This window comes from Sander lucioperca, chromosome 18 (genome assembly GCF_008315115.2).
Source record: "Sander lucioperca isolate FBNREF2018 chromosome 18, SLUC_FBN_1.2, whole genome shotgun sequence".
NCBI classification, from domain to species: domain Eukaryota; kingdom Metazoa; phylum Chordata; class Actinopteri; order Perciformes; family Percidae; genus Sander; species Sander lucioperca.
In genome coordinates this window covers 26,986,603-27,006,763 of record NC_050190.1, presented here as the reverse complement: position 1 = coordinate 27,006,763, position 20,161 = coordinate 26,986,603, and the positions used below count along the sequence as shown (strand labels likewise).

Sequence of the window (20,161 nt, the reverse complement as noted above, 5' to 3'; positions counted from 1 at the left end):
TGCTGTAACACAGTCATTTATCTATCTACATATCTACCCACCTTCCTACCTTCATATGTATCTATCTGTCTATCTGTCTATCCATCTACCCACCTTTCTATCTGTCTATCTGTCTGTTTGTCTGTCTATCCATCTACCTCCCTCCCTACCTACCTACCTTCCTAACTATCTACCCACCCACCCACCCACCCACCTACCTACCTACCTCCCTATCTACCTACCTACCTACCTCCCTACCTATCTACCTACCTACCTCCCTACCTATCTACCTACCTACCTCCCTACCTATCTACCTACCTACCTCCCTACCTATCTACCTACCCACCTATCTACCTATCTACCTACCTCCCTACCTACCTACCTATCTACCTACCTACCTACCTACCTACCTCCCTACCTATCTACCTACCCACCTATCTACCTATCTACCTACCTCCCTACCTACCTACCTATCTACCTACCTCCTTACCTACCTACCTACCTACCTCCCTATCTACCTACCTACCTCCCTACCTCCCTACCTATCTACCTACTTACCTACCTCCCTACCTACCTAGGTTAAAGTTTGAGGAGGGGCAGGGTCTCCAGGGCCGGATGGAGGCTCTGGATCTAATCGGCCATCTGAAGTTAACGACAGCGATGCTGCTGGAGCCGCTCGTCGGCTGCCTCGGTGATGAGTTCACTGCCGTCCGGACACAAGCCTGTCTGACGGCTGCTTCTCTGCTGCTGAAGGACGACACGGTAAGAGAGGAGCAAGATATTTATTGGGTTACGCATAAGGTCCGTAGAGAAGGACTGCAGCTACTGATTAGTTTTCACGGTGGATTAATGTGTGGATTATGTTCAGGATGAATGGATTAGTTGTTGGGTCTCTAAAATGTGGATCAGTGTTTCCCAAAAAGCCCAAGATGACTTCCTCACATGTCTTGTTTTGTCCACAACTCAAAGTTATTCAGTTTCCTGTCACAGAGGAGAGAAGAAACTAGAACATATTCACATTTAACAAGCTGACATCACACAAGTTGACCTGTTGTTTTCATAAATTATATATATGATTATCAAAATAGTTGGCGATTAATCTAATAGTTACATTACATTACATTACATTACATGTCATTTAGCTGATGCTTTTATCCAAAGTGACTTACAATAAAGTGCTTTTAACCCTGAAGGAGCAAACTCCAGACAACAAGTAGTAAGTGCAAGTACAACTACAAAGAGACATGTGAAAGTGCAGCTTCACGAAATATAAATATTTTATTTTTTATTTTTTTTTATCCGAGGTGTAGTCAGAAGAGATGTGTTTTTAGCCTTCGGCGGAAGATGCGTAGGTTTTTGGCCGTCCTGATGTCAATAGGGAGCTCATTCCACCATTTAGGAGCCAGGACAGCAACCAGTTGAGATTTGGTGAGTGATTAGTTCTCCCTCGCTGTGAGGGGGCAGCCAGCAGGTTGGCTGATGCAGAACGAAGTGGGCGGGTTGGGGTATAGGGTTGGACCATGTCCTGGATGTATGCTGGGGCTGATCCCTTCATGGCCCTGTATGTAAGTACTAGTGTCTTGAAGCGGATGAGAACAAATGGATTCATCTTTTACATGTAATTTAGCTGAGGCTTTTATCCAAAGCAACTTACTGTACGTCCACACCGCCGCCGACTTGATCTTCTAAAGATACAGGAAGTCATTCATTTTCAATAGAAGCTGCTTCTCTCAGCTGCAAGGAGCGGAAAATCTGTCGGCGTCATGTTTTGGGCGTTTTGGGCGACCAGAGCGTCAATCAGAAAGATGAAAGTAGGTCAACTTTATGGTAATGATCTATGACGCGGTTCAGCAGCAACCAATCAGAATATAGACGTCCTTCACGCTGGCTGATTCCAGAGAAACATACGATGTAAACTTTGGTTCCTACCAAAACATTAGTTCAGAGAAAAAGGAGGAGAAGCTCATCATGGCCGTTGCTGGGTTCCCTATCATTTATGATATTTGCGTATAGGGACCAGTTAACGTTACCTGCCGGTCACATGGTCTCTAAACAGTCCGCTCACGGTGAAGTCCTGCACGGATCAACAGCTGGCGGCTGCTCGCTCTGCCTGCACGCTGCTGCGGTTCAGCGGCTAACGAGCGAGCTAACTGCTAACAGACACCGCTGCGACCAACAACCAATACACATTCTGTCATTATATATGTCATTTATAAAAGGTTTCTAGCGTCAGTGTATTGGCCGTGCAGTGGCTGCTTGATCTTTTTCCATGATGAACATAGAATGCTGCTACGTCAGAGCGGCCAAAGCCTCAAACAGCTTCCCCGGACTTTCTGACCAGCGTCCTCGACCGGGCGGCCAGAGCTTCAGGCAGCTCAAGTCGGCGGCGCTGTGGACGTACAGTTACAATTGCTATATATATCAGAGTTAACACTCCTCTGGAGCAACTAGGGGTTAAGTGCCTTGCTCAGGGACACATTGGTTGATGTATCGCCGTGGGAATCAAACCCAGGTCTCCCACACCAAAGGCATGTGTCCTATCCACTGCTCCATCACCACCCATCTTGCAACTGTATTGTAGTTTGTTGTGAGAATGAAGGTGTTTTCTGGTTGACAGGTAGTGAGGCGTCTGCTGCAGGTGATTGAGAACGACACGGCTCGAGATGTTCGACTGTCGGCCATCAGAGGTGAATATTCTGTCAAATACAACACAAATGCAAAGAAGTTGCAAAACGTATAGTCTTCTTTATTTCACAGTTTCTTAAAGGCTTCAAATGAGAATGAGGGAATGAGAGGGGGAAACACCAGAGCAGGGGGAATGAGAGGGGGAAACGCCAGAGCAGGGGGAATGAGAGGGGGAAACGCCAGAGCAGGGGGAATGAGAGGGGGAAACACCAGAGCAGGGGGAATGAGAGGGGCAAACACCAGAGCAGGGGGAATGAGAGGGGGAAACGCCAGAGCAGGGGGAATGAGAGGGGCAAACACCAGAGCAGGGGGAATGAGAGGGGGAAACGCCAGGGCAGGGGGAATGAGAGGGGGAAATGCAAGAGCAGGGGGAATGAGAGGGGGAAACACCAGAGCAGGGGGAACGAGAGGGGGAAACACCAGAGCAGGGGGAATGAGAGGGGGAAACGCCAGAGCAGGGGGAATGAGAGGGGGAAACACCAGAGCAGGGGGAATGAGAGGGGGAAACGCCAGAGCAGGGGGAATGAGAGGGGGAAATGCAAGAGCAGGGGGAATGAGAGGGGGAAACACCAGAGCAGGGGGAACGAGAGGGGGAAACGCCAGAGCAGGGGGAATGACAGGGGGAAACACCAGAGCAGGGGGAATGAGAGGAGGAAACGCCAGAGCAGGGGGAACGAGAGGGGGAAACGCCAGGGCAGGGGGAATGAGAGGGGGAAACGCAAGAGCAGGGGGAATGAGAGGGGGAAACACCAGAGCAGGGGGAATGAGAGGAGGAAACGCCAGAGCAGGGGGAACGAGAGGGGGAAACACCAGAGCAGGGGGAATGAGAGGGGGAAACGCCAGGGCAGGGGGATGAGAGGGGAAATGCAAGAGCAGGGGGAACGAGAGGGGGAAACACCAGAGCAGGGGGAATGAGAGGGGGAAACACCAGAGCAGGGGGAACGAGAGGAGGAAACGTAGCAGAAGATATTCCTTTATACCAAAACGTAGTAGTGTAAATGTAAAAGAGAAAGGTTACTATCAGCAAACTAATATCCTTGCATACTATTGCGGTGTTTCCGAGCCCCTAAAACAGAGACATTTGGAAACACTGCTGCCCTCGTTTTGGTTTGAAAACTGCGGGGCAGCTTTGTAGTCTGGATGGACATAAACGGAGACCGTTGGAAACGAAGGCGCACGCCAGTCAGTCTTATCGGTTAGGTATCTTAAGGCTCTGACACACCGAGCCGATAATCGGCCGTCTGACAGTCTGGCGAGGTCGGTGACTCGAGTCTGTTCGGTGTATTCCGTCCGAGGAGCCGTCAGCCTTCATTTCGGCTGATTTGACATGTATAATCGGCGGGGCTCAACTCAATGAGCCATCTGATTGGTGGAGAGCTAACCAGGAAACTGGGAGCGGGATGAGTGTGACTAGAGTGTCTCAACATCTGATGAAAATCTTCTAAACTGACCTTTGTTGATCTGAAATGAAGACAGATTCAGCAGCTGCACGGCCTATTTCTCTCTTCAAATGTTTTCAGAAACACGTTTCGGTGAACTATTTTAGTCCAATATGAGATCGTATTCTGAACGAGCCGCCATGACAGTCTGGCTGTGAGTTTCTGGAGAAACCAGACCCACGACAATACAGATTAGCACCGCCTGCTGTTATGGAGACGTATTGCGTCTCGTCACTAAGGTGCGTTCTGAGGCACTTTTTTGACCAATTTGGGGAGACTGATCAGTCACACTGGCTTTTCTGCCGAGGTTTGGCCGTCGGCTCTGTGTGTCGGGGCCTTAAAGGATCTTTCAGTAACAGTTTCACCTCATCCTCGCTCCAAGATAATAAATCCCTGCTCTTACTTTTCACTGTTGTTGTTCTTTCTGCAAAGTATTTTCTGTGTGTTCAACTTCTACAGCCAACATTTTCAACCGCAGAGTAATGTCAGACCATCTGCCTACCGTTTACACCTCTTATGCACCCAGTATCATGAACTTTCTTCTGGGATTTCTTGTGAAATGCAATAAAAATATGTACCCTACCGGTCAAAAGTTTGGGGTCACTTAGAAATGTCCATTCCCCTCCATTCCAGACAGAATACCAGCTGAGATCAGTTGCATTGTTTTTTTTAATCAGAGCAGCAGTTTTCAGATGACATTATGGGATTACATAATGTCTAAAGGGTTCTCGACTGTTGTAGACAGAAGAGGCTGAAGAAAGGCTTGAAATCCATGCTTTTTGGTCTAAACGTCATACCCAAATTAAAAGTGGTACAGCTCCCATATACTCTGACCCTCTGGGTGTGTCTGATATCACTGGAAAGGTGATTTGATGTGGGTGTGTTTGTGTATTTGTATTTTGTAGTTTTTTGGCTTTTTTCTTTGCACGTTTCAAATTGAAATAAAAAAACGCACAGACATATCTGTAGAAAATAAATCATATAAAATCCATTTTTGAGTCTTTTGGCTTCTGGATGTTTTCTGCAGTAAGCTGAGACATGTGGCTAATGCCCTGTGTTGTCTGTCACCTGTCAGATGTGTTTACAGCAGTATATTCTAATAATTTTACAGATGTATGACTTGGACGGAAATAAAAAGCCTCCATTCTAGCCTCTGTAACTCTGAGTCAGTAAGGTCTAGCATCACTCTGACACTGGTAACAACAACTTAAGAGTGTTCCCTCTCCAATGATACCAGACATACCCCAGAGAGTCAGAGTATATGGGAGCTGTACCACTTTTAATTTGGGTATGACGTTTAGACCAAAAAGCATGGATTTCAAGCGTTTCTTCAGCCACTTCTGTCTACAACAGTCGAGAACCCTTTAGACATTATGTAATCCCATAATGTAATCTGAAAACTGCTGCTCTGATTAAAAAAACAATGCAACTGATCTCAGCTGCTATTCTGTCTGGAATGGACATTTCTAAGTGACCCCAAACTTTTGACCGGTAGTGTGTATATAGTATATTAAAAAAAATGAAAGTGTAGCAGAGTGGATGTGTGTGTTGTGCTAACAGAATCTCAGCTGATAAGCCTGTTGTTGTTGTTGTTGTTGTGGTTGCAGCAGTGGATGCGTTGGGTTTGTCCTCCCTGGACGTGCAGGAGACGCTGCTGCGCTGTGTGGAGACTGAGGAGGAGGCGGAGCTGCGTCTGGCTGCCTGCCGCCTGCTGCTCAGCGCCCGCGTGCCCTCCGCCCAGCTGCAGGACTTCCTGCTGCGCCGCATCAACGTCGAGTCTGACTGGCTGGTCCGCAGGTAAACACACAATATATAACCAAACACACATATATAACCAACCATATATAACCAAACACACAATATATAACCAAACACACATATATAACCAACCATATATAACCAAACACACAATATATAACCAAACATATATAACCAAAATATAACCAAACAGACAATATATAACCAAACATATATAACCAAAATATAACCAAACAGACAATATATAACCAAACATATATAACCAAACACACAATATATAACCTAACACACATATATAACCAACCATATATAACCAAACACACAATATATAACCAAACATATATAACCAAAATATAACCAAACAGACAATATTTAACCAAACATATATAACCAAAATATAACCGAACAGACAATATATAACCAAACATATATAACCAAACACACAATATATAACCTAACACACATATATAACCAACCATATATGTACCAAACACACAATATCTAACCAAACATATATAACCAAATACACAATATATAACCAAACATATATAACCAAATACACAATATATAACCAAACACACATATATAACCAACCATATATAACCAAACACACATATATAACCAACCATATATAACCAACCATATATGTACCAAACACACATATATAACCAACCATATATAACCAAACACACAATATATAACCAAACATATATGTACCAAACACACAATATATAACCAAACATATATAACCAAATACACAATATATAACCAAACACACATATATAACCAACCATATATAACCAAACACACATATATAACCAACCATATATAACCAAATACACATATATAACTAAACATATATAACCAAATACACAATATATAACCAAACACACATATATAACCAAACATATATAACCAAATACACAATATATAACCAAACACACATATATAACCAACCATATATAACCAAACACACATATATAACCAACCATATATAACCAAACACACAATATATAACCAAACACACATATATAACCAAAATATAACCAAACACACATATATAACCAACCATATATAACCAAATACACAATATATAACCAAACACACATATATAACCAACCATATATAACCAAACACACAATATATAACCAAACATATATAACCAAACACACATATATAACCAAAATATAACCAAACAGACAATATATAACCAAACATATATAACCAAACACACAATATATAACCAAACACACATATATAACCAAAATATAACCAAACACACATATATAACCAAACACTTTTTCGACTTCCATATTTTTGGTCTCTCTATTTTTACATTTTGGATGTTTTTCCGACGTTTTTGTATTTTTTTTTCTCATTATCTTTAACTTTGTCATTCAGGCCGGCGCACCGAGCGTTTCCCAATCCTGCCTATAATACGGCGGGCCAGCCCTGTTGTATAACCAAATAATAAGATCAGGTATTAATATTTTAATATACTGTGTTCAGGACGATGAAGGAAATGCTGTGTCTGTGTGACGGCGGCCAGCAGGAGGATCTCTGCCCAACGCACTCAGTCAGCCGGCAGGTACAGCTCCTCATTCTGACGCATTCAACTCTGCTGCTGTTCCAGCAGTTCTGCTGCTTTTTTAAAACATCTGTCACTTTCCTGTTTTGTTTTTTGTCACTTTTTTCGAGGGTTTTTGTCACTTTTTTGTAACGTTTTTTTTGTCACTTTTTGTAAAAAATTTTGTCACTTTTTGTAAATTTTTTTGTCACTTTTTGTAAAAATTTTTGTCACTTTTTGTAAAAATTTTGTCACTTTTTGTAAAAAATTTTGTCACTTTTTGTAAAAAATTTTGTCACTTTTTGTAAAAAAAATTGTCACTTTTGTAAATTTTTTTGTCACTTTTTGTAAAAATTTGTGTCACTTTTTGTAAAAAATTGTTGTCACTTTTTTGTAACGTTTTTTGTCACTTTGTTTTTTCGAGGGTTTTGTCACTTTTATCAAGTCCTTTGTTGTTTGGTTCTATATTTCTGTAATTTTTTGACATTTTTGTCAAATTTTTCGAGGTTTTTGTTCCGTCTTTTGTCACTTTTGTTCAATATTTCTGTATTTTCTTTTAGATTTTTGTTGTTGCTTTTTTTTTTTTTTTTTTTTTACATTTTTTTCAAGATTTTTTTTTTTTCAAGCATTTGTAATTTTTTGTTGCTTTTTTCAACTTTATTTCACCTTTTTTTTTAAAAGGTTTTTGTCATTTTTTTTGTTTTTCTGTTGCTTTTTTTATTGTCACTTGTTTCGAGGGTTTTGTTTGGTGAATATTTCTGTAGTTTCGTGACATTTTGTCAATTTTTTTGAGGTTTTTGTTCAATTTTTAGATGTATTTCCCTTTTTTTCGATGTTTCTGTAAATCTTTTACGTTTCTGTCTTTTGTCGCTTTTCAATATTTCAGTAATTTTTCGAGATTTTTGTGGCTCATTAAGAATGTTTTTTTCAAGCATTTGTAATTGTTTGTTGCTTTTTTCAACTTTATTGCACTTTTTTTTAAGGTTTTTGTCATTTTGTGAGTTTTTCTGTTGCTTTTTTCAACATTTCTGTCACTTTTTTTGAGGTTTCTGTATTTATTTTCAGGTGTTTGTGGCTCATTCTGACTTTATTTTTTTTTTTTTATTTAACCTTTATTTAACCAGGAAATATCCCATTGAGATTAAAAACCTCTTTTTCAAGGGAGTCCTGGCCAATAAGCAGCAAAAAAGTTATAAACATACAATAGGATTACATATACATTATGAAAAACAATTACAAAGGATCGACTCAAGTGCTCTCAATCTGGACTTAAAAGCGTTCAATGAAATTAATTCAGTCAATTTCCAGTCTTTTTGCAACATGTTCCATGTGTGGGGGGCTGAGTGAACAAAAGCCCTTTTTCCCAGTTCTGTACGGGCAAGTGGGACAGCGAGCAACAAAAGATCATTCGAACGCAAACAGTGAGAGCCAACACTCCTCCGTGAGATTAAATTACAGATGTAGGAAGGCAAAAGACCAAGCATGGCCTTATAAATGAAAGTATACCAGTGACCCAGCCTCCTGGAGGACAAAGAAGGCCGTCCCACTCGAGAATACAGTTCACAGTGATGGGTCAAGACCTTGACCTTGTTTTTGGTTGTTGTGGCTGCAGGTGAAGCGTCTGTGTGAGCGGAGAGTGATCACGGAGAAGCTGCTGCTGCTGGAGAAGCTGCAGGCCGGAGGAACGCGGCGCCTTGGCCGCGGGACGTTAGCGCGGCTGCTGAGTCAGCAGTACAAGATGGGTTCCCCCGAGACAGCTGATCGGGATAAATAAAGGGTCAGTTTCCTCCACGCTAGCTCTGTTCTCTCTGCTCACTTAAAACAAGACATCTGCTTCAGTTTAGAGATTTAGCTCTCTTTATCTTCCATGACATTTATTTTACTACAATTTCTCTATTTGTGTTGTGACTTTTTATATCAAAATATCAAAATATTCTGACTTTTTGGCGCCTGGGTAGCTCACCTTTTCTAGTGATCTACTACAATATTCCGACTTTTTATATCAAAATATTCCGACTTTTTATATCAAAATAATAATATTCTGACTTTTTATATCAAAATATTAATATTCCGACTTTTTATATCAAAATATTCAGGTGTGTTCAGATGAATTCTGGGAGTATTGTAATCTTGAGGCAGCGGGAAGTGATCGCGCCAAAAACCTGGTTTAAAGTCAATAACGCAGCATTTCATTGTTATTTTAACACACTATGCTTGTTACACACACAGGGACGCACAGCAGCACACACACATGCAGAAGATTACAAATAAAAATATTACGGTGCAAATCCTCCATCATAACAGCAATGCTCCAAGGTCCAAACACACCTGGCTTTTAAAGGGAATGGGAGATGATCTCTGATTGGTTGATTGCATGTTACGCCCAAAACACCCCTCTGATTAATGAAGACACTAAGTACAACCCTTTAGAACCATGCACCCGGCACACAGACCCTTTTTTCCGCCGTCAAACTAGCAAAAGTGGATTTGGACACGCCCTAAACACACCTGCACCAGGCGCTTCACGCCGTGACCCTACATTGTTAAAATAGGACCCTTAAGGTCATTCTGTAAATTATGACTGTCACTCATTGTCACTCATTGTCCGAGATGTCTTTGTTATGACAACTTGACATTAAAGCAGCTACACACCAGCCGCTAATCATCCGTCTGACAGTCTGGTGAGGTCGGTGACTCGAGTCTGGTCGGTGTGTTTGTGCCGTCGTCTGTTGGAGGAGCCGTCGGCCTTCATTTTGGCTGACCTGACATGTTCAGTCAGAGACAGGACAGTCGGAGACAGGACAGTCGGAGACAGGGCAGCCGGAGACAGGACAGTCGGAGACAGGACAGTCGGAGACAGGACAGGACAGTCGGAGACAGGGCAGCCGGAGACAGGACAGTCGTGACTCACCAGGAAACGGGGAGCGGGATGAGCGTGACTAGAGTCTCTCAAAATCTGAGTAAAATCTTTTAAACTGACCTTTGTTGATCTGAAATGAAGACAGATTCAGCAGCTGCACGGCCTATTTCTCTCTTCAAATGTTTTCAGAAACACGTTTCGGTGAACTATTTTAGTCCAATATGAGATCGTATTCTGAACGAGCCGCCATGACAGTCTGGCTGTGAATTTCTGAAGAAACCAGACCCACGTGACGCGTTCGTCCAATCAGCTGCCGGTTTTCATTTTTTGGGCGACAATCCAGATTAGCGCCGCCTGCTGTTATGGAGACGTATTACGTCTCGTCTCTTCGGTGTTCTGAGGAACTTTTTGACCAACTCGAGGAGACTGATCAGAAGGATTGGGCATCGTTTGGATTTGAACAATTCCGATTCTTCCTATTGATTCCGGTTCTTATCGATTCTGATTCTGATTCTTTGAGGGTGGAGTTGAAACAGGTCTCTATAAGAGGAGTGGTTTGTAGTTTTACAGCTTTTTCAACGTAAAATAAAGCCGGACTAGAGCGCTGCTTACTGAGCTCCAAGGCTGCAACACAAGAGCCTGGTCGCTACGGAAACCCAAACTTGTGCATGTTAAATTGGGAAGCAATGATCGGATTTGAAACCAAATCCTCTAAACCAGTGGTTCTCAAATGGGGGTACGTGTACCTCTAGGGGTACTTTGGACTACTGCAGGGGGTACATGAGATTTCTTTAAATATGTTTTAAAAATATCAGTCATGCATAATTCCCTGAAAAATTATACTATAATAATAAATTAATTAAGTCATGGATTTTAAACATTTGAAGTAGCATTTAACTGTTTTTCAGTTACAAAGTTGTTGTTTAGTCAGACAGTGGTGGTGCAGCGCTGTAATGGACCTCTTATACAGGCTTTTTTTTCTACCAAAAAATGCTTTGCGCTGGTCAGGGCGTACTTGGCTCAGAGAATGTTTCACAGGGGGAACATTATTGACAAAAGTTTGAGAACCACTGCTCTAAACGATTCCAATAAAGAAACGATTCCACTGGATTCGTTAGTAATAGCAGGAGTCAGTTCTCGATGTCCTACTGATCAGTCCAACTGCCTTTTCTACTGACGGTTGGCCGTCTGGTTGGTGTGTAACCGGCATTAAACTAAATAATACAGCCTGTCGTTAAATCATTTTTCATGATAAAACAGGTCAACGTGTGTGATGTCAGCTTCAGGCTTCATACGTTTTGAAAAAACCTGCAAAAGTTATGGAATTTAAAAAATGCAAATTCCAGGCCTGGAAAGGTTTTGGAAAAGTCCTGGAATTGTTTTTTACATACCTGCAAACTAGTCGCTTTTACCGTTTTGAATGGGAAAATGTCATCCACGTGAATCGTGTAGATCCAAAGAGTTTTGGGGGGGGGGTCCGAGACCCGGTGCTAATACGGCTTAACTTAACTTAACGACCGTTCTCTACTGGACCGAATAGCAACGCGGATTTCGGTGCCTTATTTAGGTGCCACTTGAATGCCTGCGCTTCTCTCTAATGCTCTGAAAACGGACGTTAGAGGCAACAGAAATATCGCCGCACGGGACGCTACTTAACGCTACACTTGGCAGCAGGTAACGTTAGCCTACCGTTAGCTAGCAGCAGGTAACGTTAGCCTACCGTTAGCTAGCAGCAGGTAACGTTACCCTACCGTTAGCTAGCAGCAGGTAACATTACCCTACCGTTAGCTAGCAGCAGGAGTAAACATGTTAAAATGCTGACAGCTAAACGGTGTAAAGTGTGACTGTATTTCACTGGAGAGGACTGTAACTCCAGACTGTAGCTGTCGCTGTCTGGAAAACACTGAAAAAACTCGTGGTGCATTCAAAGTTATTGTAAAATACCCTTTTCCCATCCAGTGTTTTTTTTTTTTGTCGTTAACAGGACTTTACTGGTTATTGTTATAAGTTATTGAGAGATATAGAGATGTCACCTTTTTCAGCCCTTCTGAGTTTGCAGGTATGTTTTTAACACAGTATAATAATATGTGATTAATAAATGTATTTCACGTCGTCCTAACCTCACTGTTATATTTGGGGAGCGATATTACGAATCCCACTATGAACCACATAAAGTCATTCATGTGATTGTTAAACCTCTGAGGGTAAACTTTAACACTGATTTTTATTCTTATTGTATAATGTGGACTGACATTTTCAGGAATACATAGTCATGGAAATTTGACAAAAAGTCATGGAAAAGTATTGGTTAAAATGCGTATGATCCCTGCAGCTTGTTAAATATGAATATTGTTCTAGTGTCTTCTCTCCTCTGGGACAGGAAACAATATATATATTTGAGTTGTGGACAAAACAAGACATTTGAGGACGTCATCTTGGGCTTGATCCACATTTTAGAGACCAAGAAGAGGAACAGGAAGTCACTGCTGAAGGGTTTCTAGCAAAACAGATTTTATTTCAAAACGCCTAAACAATCCAGTCAGTCACAAACAATAATTATAACTAATAAACTGTGTCAATGTGCAAATGTCTGCGTGTTTGTCCAACGACGGAATCAGCTGACGCTGAAAACTGGGTGTGGTCGTCATGCAGAGCTGTCACTCTGTTTGCTGCTCTGGACTTCCTGCCGCTGCAGAACCTGATTGGCTAAACTCTCCAGCTCCACCACGACACCCAGTAACTGGTCAGCAGACGTATTCTGAGACAGACAGAGAGAGAGAGACAGACAGAGAGAGCGAGAGAGCGAGACAGACAGACAGACAGAGACAGACAGAGAGAGCGAGAGAGAGAGAGACAGAGAGAGAGACAGAGACAGAGAGACAGACAGAGAGAGAGACAGAGACAGAATGAATGTGAAGTTCATACATTTCTGGGTCTGAGAAGTAAAGCCTTCCTGTCTTCCATTATTTTAAAACAGATAAAGCAGGGGAAGCGTTAGGACCAATCAGGATAGAGGGTTAGCAATGCTAACCATGTGACACTTACACAACTACATTTCGTGTGTGTGTGTGTGTGTGTAGATGCTGCCAGAGCCCCGTGCGCTCAATGTAAATGTTGGTAACATTCATTTCTATGTAAAAATGAATACTTAAAAATTATCAATTGCAATATATTGCTTCACCAAAACCTACTGAGCTCATTTCCATATATCGTGCGATAAGTCCATATATTGACTATCTGTGTCTCTGTGTCTCTGTCTGTGTGTGTGTGTGTGTGTGTGTGTGTGTGATATAAATACTGTAGAGCTGTGTGACTGACCAGCTGAGTGAGGCGGTCTCTGGCGGCGGGGAGGCAGTGAACTGAGTCCATCTTCTCCTCCAGAGTTTCGATGAAGTCCAGCAGCAACGTGACAACGTCCACCATGAACCTGAAACACAGAAACCCTAATATTCAAATATTCTTCCCAATTTTTCCAAAATAAAAGAAGCCGAGGAAGAGGCAAACAACCGCAAGGCCGTAGTTCCAGCTGAGAGTATTTTTGCGGATTATATTTTCTTTCTTTCTTTCTTTCTTTCTGAAGCGGTAGAAGGTTACCTGTGCAGGTGTGCCGGGACCGGCAGGTTTGTGCGTCCCAGCGGCTTCATCAGCCTCTGCCTCAGACTGGTCTGGTCCTTCAGGACGTCCTGCAGGTGACAGCAGAACACCTGGAACATCTGGAACCTCCGAGCTGTCAGACCCAGAGGAACAGGAGTTACTCTTCACTCACATATTTGTACTTTATATTTACAGACACACAAATGTGTACACATATACACATATGTATATATAGCTACATATATATATATATATATATATATATATATATATATACACACACACACATATATATTAGGGCTGTCAAACGATTAATTTTTTTTAATCGCTGAATTTCTATAGTTAATTGCGATTAACAATAACAATAAAACACTATTATTTTGCATTTCAGAACAGTTTTTAAGTCCATATTAACAATGGAAAGCCATTCTTACCAGTGGATCTTGATTGGGAATCAAATGAATGCAAAGAAAGTTACTTTATGAACTTGATTTTAAGATTTGTAATTATTTATTTACTGTAAACAAAAGAAAAATGTGTGAATCTGTCATTATTGCACAATTCCTCCAAGTACCTAACTGAAAAACTACAAATCCCTCTCCTTACCAGAGTCAATCTAGTGTTTAGTAACTCCTAAATAATGTTGATGACTCACTGACGTCCAGTGATCACGGTTAATGAGACAGAGTTTGGACTCTGCAGCTGTTCCAGTGTGGCTGCTTCCTCCGTGTCATACAGGCTGCGTGGTGAGACTACTGTCCCCCTCGACGGCAACGAGACGGGTCAGAACATGCCAACCGTAGTACGTCTTTAAGACCCGAGTCCTCTACCATGCTGACAGGTCTGCAGTTAGTTGTCACCCGTTTTGCAAGAGCTGCAGTAATCTTTTGGGATTTGGTTTCATCCACAGGTCGGCAAGTAGCCCGCTAGTGTTAGCATCACGTTAACTGTACTACTATGCTTAGCTCCGTAGCTGGTAGCTCAAGCTTGACGTGCTTCGGTGATATTTTAATTCGGCCTTTACACAACGTGCATATGGCTTTGACTTGTCTACGAGCCGTCTGGGAGTTTCTGAAAATAAAAAGCTCCATTCAGAGTTATTGCTGCTGTGTTTCTCCATCATGCTGCAGCAGCCACAGCAGGATGTGTTAGGAGGAAGTGGCAGCTTGATGAGAAGTAACGGTGCTGCAAAGAGTCAAAATAGTAGCCTGTTAGGACCACGCCAAGCCCAGGGAAGTGGAGCATAAATTAATAAATGGTGGCATTAAAAAGAATTAATCGCGTCGGCCCTTAATCGCATCGCGATTAACGCTGACAGCCCTAATATATATATATATATATATATATATATATATATATATATATATATATATATATATATATATATATATATATATATATATATATATATATATATATATAGCAAATATACCAAATCTCAACATTTCCAAAAAAAAAGGGGCAGAAAACCCCACGAAAAAAGACAACAGAAAAAGGATTTTCTGACACTAAGTAAGGCAGCTATATGGTGGAGAAGAAGGGCGGAAAGAAGGCAACAATATGAACAATATGTTCAGACCCGTGTTTGGGCTGCGTTCACTCACTGAGGTAGAAAGTGTGCGAGACGTCGGCGCTCTTCTTGTCTTTGTGCAGCAGCTCCACCTCCAGCTGCAGCTGCAGCAACAAACAACAACAACGTGGAATATTTATCTTTAATCAGAGAAATATGTCAAATTATCTTTAAATTTACATTCAGTTCATCAAGATATTCCAGAAAATGTGACATTTTATGGATAAACATTTACTAAAACTATAAAAAAAGGCTTCTGCTGTTTGTATTTTATTTTCCACGAAGCCAGAACATTACTTTACACGTCTTAATGTCCCACATATGTGTTAATATTCATGCCGGAAAACAAGGCAAAAACAAGGCATTTGGTGGTGATGGAGCAGTGGATAGGACCCATGCCTTTGGTGTAGGAGACCTGGGTTAGATTCCCACTGAGATACATCTACCAACGTGTCCCTGAGCAAGGCACTTAACTCCTAGTTACTCCAGAGGAGTGTTACCTCTGATAGATATAGACATTATAAGTCTCTTTGGATAAAAGCATCAGCTAAATGACATGTAATGTAATGTTATGTAGAGGCAGAAAGAGAGCAAAAACATTACTTTACACGTCTTAATGTCCAATATTTGTGTTAATATTCCATTTTAAAGATGTTGGTTTCAGCGTAGAAACACCAAACATTTCTTCACGTTTGTGTCCATAAATAAAAAACTTCTTTAAGTAACTCAGTTATTATTATTTGTACTTAAAGATTACGCAGCATCAGACTTGAGCTGTCCTTAATAAACTAACATATTATATATTATATTATATATATATGATATTAGGCTCGTTGGAGATGAGCTGCGTCTCGTCTGTAAAGTCGACGACAAGCAAAGTCATGTTGAGGTGACTCTGAACCAATCAGCTGTTAGATCAGCTGGGAGGCGGGCGTTTCCCAGCATGCTTTGGGTCCGCCTGGGTCTTGCAGTCACTGCGCTGCCTGCGTCTCAAGTCTGACACAAATCTACCCAGCGTGCAACGGGGCGGCGATCGATTCTGCGCAGACCTTGCTCATCTCCAACGAGCCATGACTGTCAGACTGAGGTACCTGGTCCAGCTGTCTCTGCGTTCTGATTCGCTGTTCAGCCTCGTGCAGGTGAGAGGAGAAGGCGGGGCTTAGCCTGGAGGAGGCGGAGTCTATTTCCTCCTGAGGACAGGTAGAGACACATTTTGTGTTTATTGTTGAACCCAAAGTTACACAACGTTAGAGAGCGTTTTATTTACGTTTATGTTACTCTGTATCAAAGTACAAAACTTCAAACCAAACATACTGAAGTAAAAGTTAAAATACATAGTTTAAAAACTGCTAAAAACTACTCGGTCACAGTAACGCGAGTAGTTGTAATTCAATACTTTGCGTTCATACTCGTGTTTGAGCTGCGTTCAAACTCGTGTTTGGGCTGCGCTCATACTCGTGTTTGAGCTGCGCTCATACTCGTGTTTGAGCTGCGTTCAAAGCCGTGTTTGAGCTGCGTTCAAACTCGTGTTTGGGCTGCGTTCATACTCGTGTTTGGGCTGCGTTCATACTCGTGTTTGAGCTGCGTTCAAACTTGTGTTTGAGCTGCGTTCATACTCGTGTTTGAGCTGCGTTCATACTCGTGTTTGAGCTGCGTTCAAAGCCGTGTTTGGGCTGCGTTCATACTCGTGTTTGAGCTGCGTTCATACTCGTGTTTGAGCTGCGTTCATACTCGTGTTTGAGCTGCGTTCATACTCGTGTTTGAGCTGCGTTCAAACTCGTGTTTGAGCTGCGTTCATACTCGTGTTTGAGCTGCGTTCATACTCGTGTTTGAGCTGCGTTCAAAGCCGTGTTTGGGCTGCGTTCATACTCGTGTTTGAGCTGCGTTCATACTCGTGTTTGAGCTGCGTTCATACTCGTGTTTGAGCTGCGTTCATACTCGTGTTTGAGCTGCGTTCATACTCGTGTTTGAGCTGCGTTCAAAGCCGTGTTTGGGCTGCGTTCATACTCGTGTTTGAGCTGCGTTCAAAGCCGTGTTTGGGCTGCGTTCATACTCGTGTTTGAGCTGCGTTCATACTCGTGTTTGAGCTGCGTTCATACTCGTGTTTGAGCTGCGTTCATACTCGTGTTTGAGCTGCGTTCAAACTCGTGTTTGAGCTGCGTTCAAACTCGTGTTTGAGCTGCGTTCAAACTCGTGTTTGAGCTGCGTTCAAAGCCGTGTTTGGGCTGCGTTCATACTCGTGTTTGAGCTGCGTTCAAACTCGTGTTTGAGCTGCGTTCAAACTCGTGTTTGAGCTGCGTTCAAACTCGTGTTTGAGCTGCGTTCAAAGCCGTGTTTGGGCTGCGTTCATACTCGTGTTTGGGCTGCGTTCATACTCGTGTTTGGGCTGCGTTCATACTCGTGTTTGAGCTGCGTTCAAAGCCGTGTTTGGGCTGCGTTCATACTCGTGTTTGAGCTGCGTTCATACTCGTGTTTGAGCTGCGTTCATACTCGTGTTTGAGCTGCGTTCAAACTCGTGTTTGAGCTGCGTTCAAACTCGTGTTTGAGCTGCGTTCAAACTCGTGTTTGAGCTGCGTTCAAAGCCGTGTTTGGGCTGCGTTCATACTCGTGTTTGAGCTGCGTTCATACTCGTGTTTGAGCTGCGTTCAAAGCCGTGTTTGGGCTGCGTTCATACTCGTGTTTGAGCTGCGTTCATACTCGTGTTTGAGCTGCGTTCAAACTCGTGTTTGAGCTGCGTTCATACTCGTGTTTGAGCTGCGTTCATACTCGTGTTTGAGCTGCGTTCATACTCGTGTTTGGGCTGCGTTCATACTCGTGTTTGAGCTGCGTTCATACTCGTGTTTGAGCTGCGTTCATACTCGTGTTTGAGCTGCGTTCATACTCGTGTTTGAGCTGCGTTCATACTCGTGTTTGGGCTGCGTTCATACTCGTGTTTGAGCTGCGTTCATACTCGTGTTTGGGCTGCGTTCATACTCGTGTTTGAGCTGCGTTCATACTCGTGTTTGGGCTGCGTTCAAAGCCGTGTTTGAGCTGCGTTCATACTCGTGTTTGAGCTGCGTTCATACTCGTGTTTGGGCTGCGTTCAAAGCCGTGTTTGAGCTGCGTTCAAACCTGTAAGAGGCTTCAGTTTCTCTGACACAAAGCAAGATTTTCTGTGAAAGAATAAATGAAAAACAGAATTATTTTACCTGAGACAGCACTCCTCTGGCGACACACCTGGCCAACAGGCCGGCAGCTGGAGTCACCGTGAACGGAGACGAGTCCAAGCGATGCATCTGAAATAAAACAAGTACAGAAGCAGAAATGAGCCGTAACCATCGGAAACAAGGATGTAAAAGATGGAGATATTGTAAAAAGATTTAATCTCCTTTCTGACACTCTTCTGACTCCGTACAGCTGAGTTCACTCAGTTCATTCTGATGGTTTTATCAACAAACTTCTCTTTTGTTTTCTATTGTTAATTGTGCCTCCACCTGTAGCTTATGTTATAGAGGAAGACGACAGAAAGAGAAAAAACAGACAGACGGGTAGAGAGAGAGACAGACAGGTAGAGAGTGAGACAGAGAGAGAGAGACAGAGAGTGAGACAGAAAAACAGACAGACTGGTAGAGAGAGAGAGAGAGGTAGAGAGAGACTACCAGACAGACGGGTAGAGAGACAGAAAAACAGACAGGCAGACAGGTAGAGAGTGACACAGACAGGTAGAGAGTGAGACTACCAGACAGACGGGTAGAGAGACAGAAAAACAGACAGACAGAGAGGTAGAGAGAGACAGAAAAACAGACAGGTAGAGAGTGACACAGACAGGTAGAGAGTGAGACTACCAGACAGACGGGTAGAGAGTGAGACAGAGAGGTAGAGAGAGAGAGACAGATAAAACAGACAGAGAGAGAGACAGAAAAACAGACAGAGTGAGACAGACAGGTAGAGAGAGAGGTAGAGAGTGAGTGAGACAGACAGGTAGGTAGAGAGACAGAAAAACAGGCAGGTAGAGAGTGAGACTACCAGACAGACACACAGAAAGAGAGACAGACAAACAAATAGTTCCATGTTTAATGTCTTAGTCTTTCACAGATAGTCTGTTATAACACCTTTATAACTCCATACAGTTAAGCCTACGTGACACAAAGCATACACATAGGGGTGAACCTACTCCGTGTATTCTGATGTTTTTATCAATGATCTTCTCTTACAATGTTAACTTTAGTTAATCAAAAAAAAACAACTGGGCCTCCATCGGTAGCTTATGTTAGGGAAGACGACTCCAATAACATGAAAACAGTTGACCTGTGTTGTACTTTACATATGCCGAACTGAAGAGTGTTTCATAAAGACTTATAATCCTGCAGTGTTTTCTTCTAATACATCTCTGTGTAAAAACAGAAAACAATATAACGTTAAACTGACTACGTTTTAAACGCAGTTTGGCAGCGCTGCCACCGAGCGAACGTCTGTTCCCTGAAAACAACCGGTAAAAGTGGCGTTTCAACGGCAACACGGAGTCCGTTTAGCCGATATGAAGTTTTACACAGAACCATAAACGGGTTAGTAACAGTTTAAGGTTTCTTCTTACCGTTTATATAACTTAATTTTCCGTTGCCAAATTTCAACAATGGCTCCAACTGAACCCGCGCAATGATTTGTCTTCTTCCTTAAAGGTTGAAGGGCGGCTGTAGTGTCGCAGTACTGCCCCCTGCTGGAGGTGGTCA

At 42.5% G+C, this 20,161-nt stretch overlaps 2 protein-coding genes across 4 annotated transcripts in view; one reads left to right on the top strand and one right to left on the bottom strand.

The window, feature by feature from the left end:
- Positions 1–13,677, top strand: part of heatr4 (HEAT repeat containing 4) — a 25,448-nt gene extending 11,771 nt beyond the window's left edge. For all 3 annotated transcript variants that reach the window (XM_035994408.1, XM_035994407.1, XM_035994409.1), the window contains exons 7-12: positions 558–741; positions 2,597–2,666; positions 5,711–5,900; positions 7,371–7,449; positions 9,041–9,205; positions 13,592–13,677. In XM_035994408.1, the coding sequence (XP_035850301.1) occupies positions 558–741; positions 2,597–2,666; positions 5,711–5,900; positions 7,371–7,449; positions 9,041–9,202 (685 nt within the window). In that variant the 3' untranslated portion in view covers positions 9,203–9,205; positions 13,592–13,677. The remainder of the gene's footprint in view (positions 1–557; positions 742–2,596; positions 2,667–5,710; positions 5,901–7,370; positions 7,450–9,040; positions 9,206–13,591) is intronic.
- On the bottom strand, positions 12,776–20,161 carry haus2 (HAUS augmin like complex subunit 2). Its single transcript, XM_031304664.2, has 7 exons — positions 20,026–20,161; positions 18,641–18,727; positions 16,544–16,642; positions 15,487–15,556; positions 13,883–14,015; positions 13,607–13,715; positions 12,776–13,046 (listed from the first exon to the last, which is right to left on the bottom strand). Exons 2-7 carry the CDS (start codon positions 18,725–18,727, stop codon positions 12,933–12,935), a joined length of 612 nt encoding a protein of 203 aa, XP_031160524.1. The 5' UTR covers positions 20,026–20,161; the 3' UTR covers positions 12,776–12,932.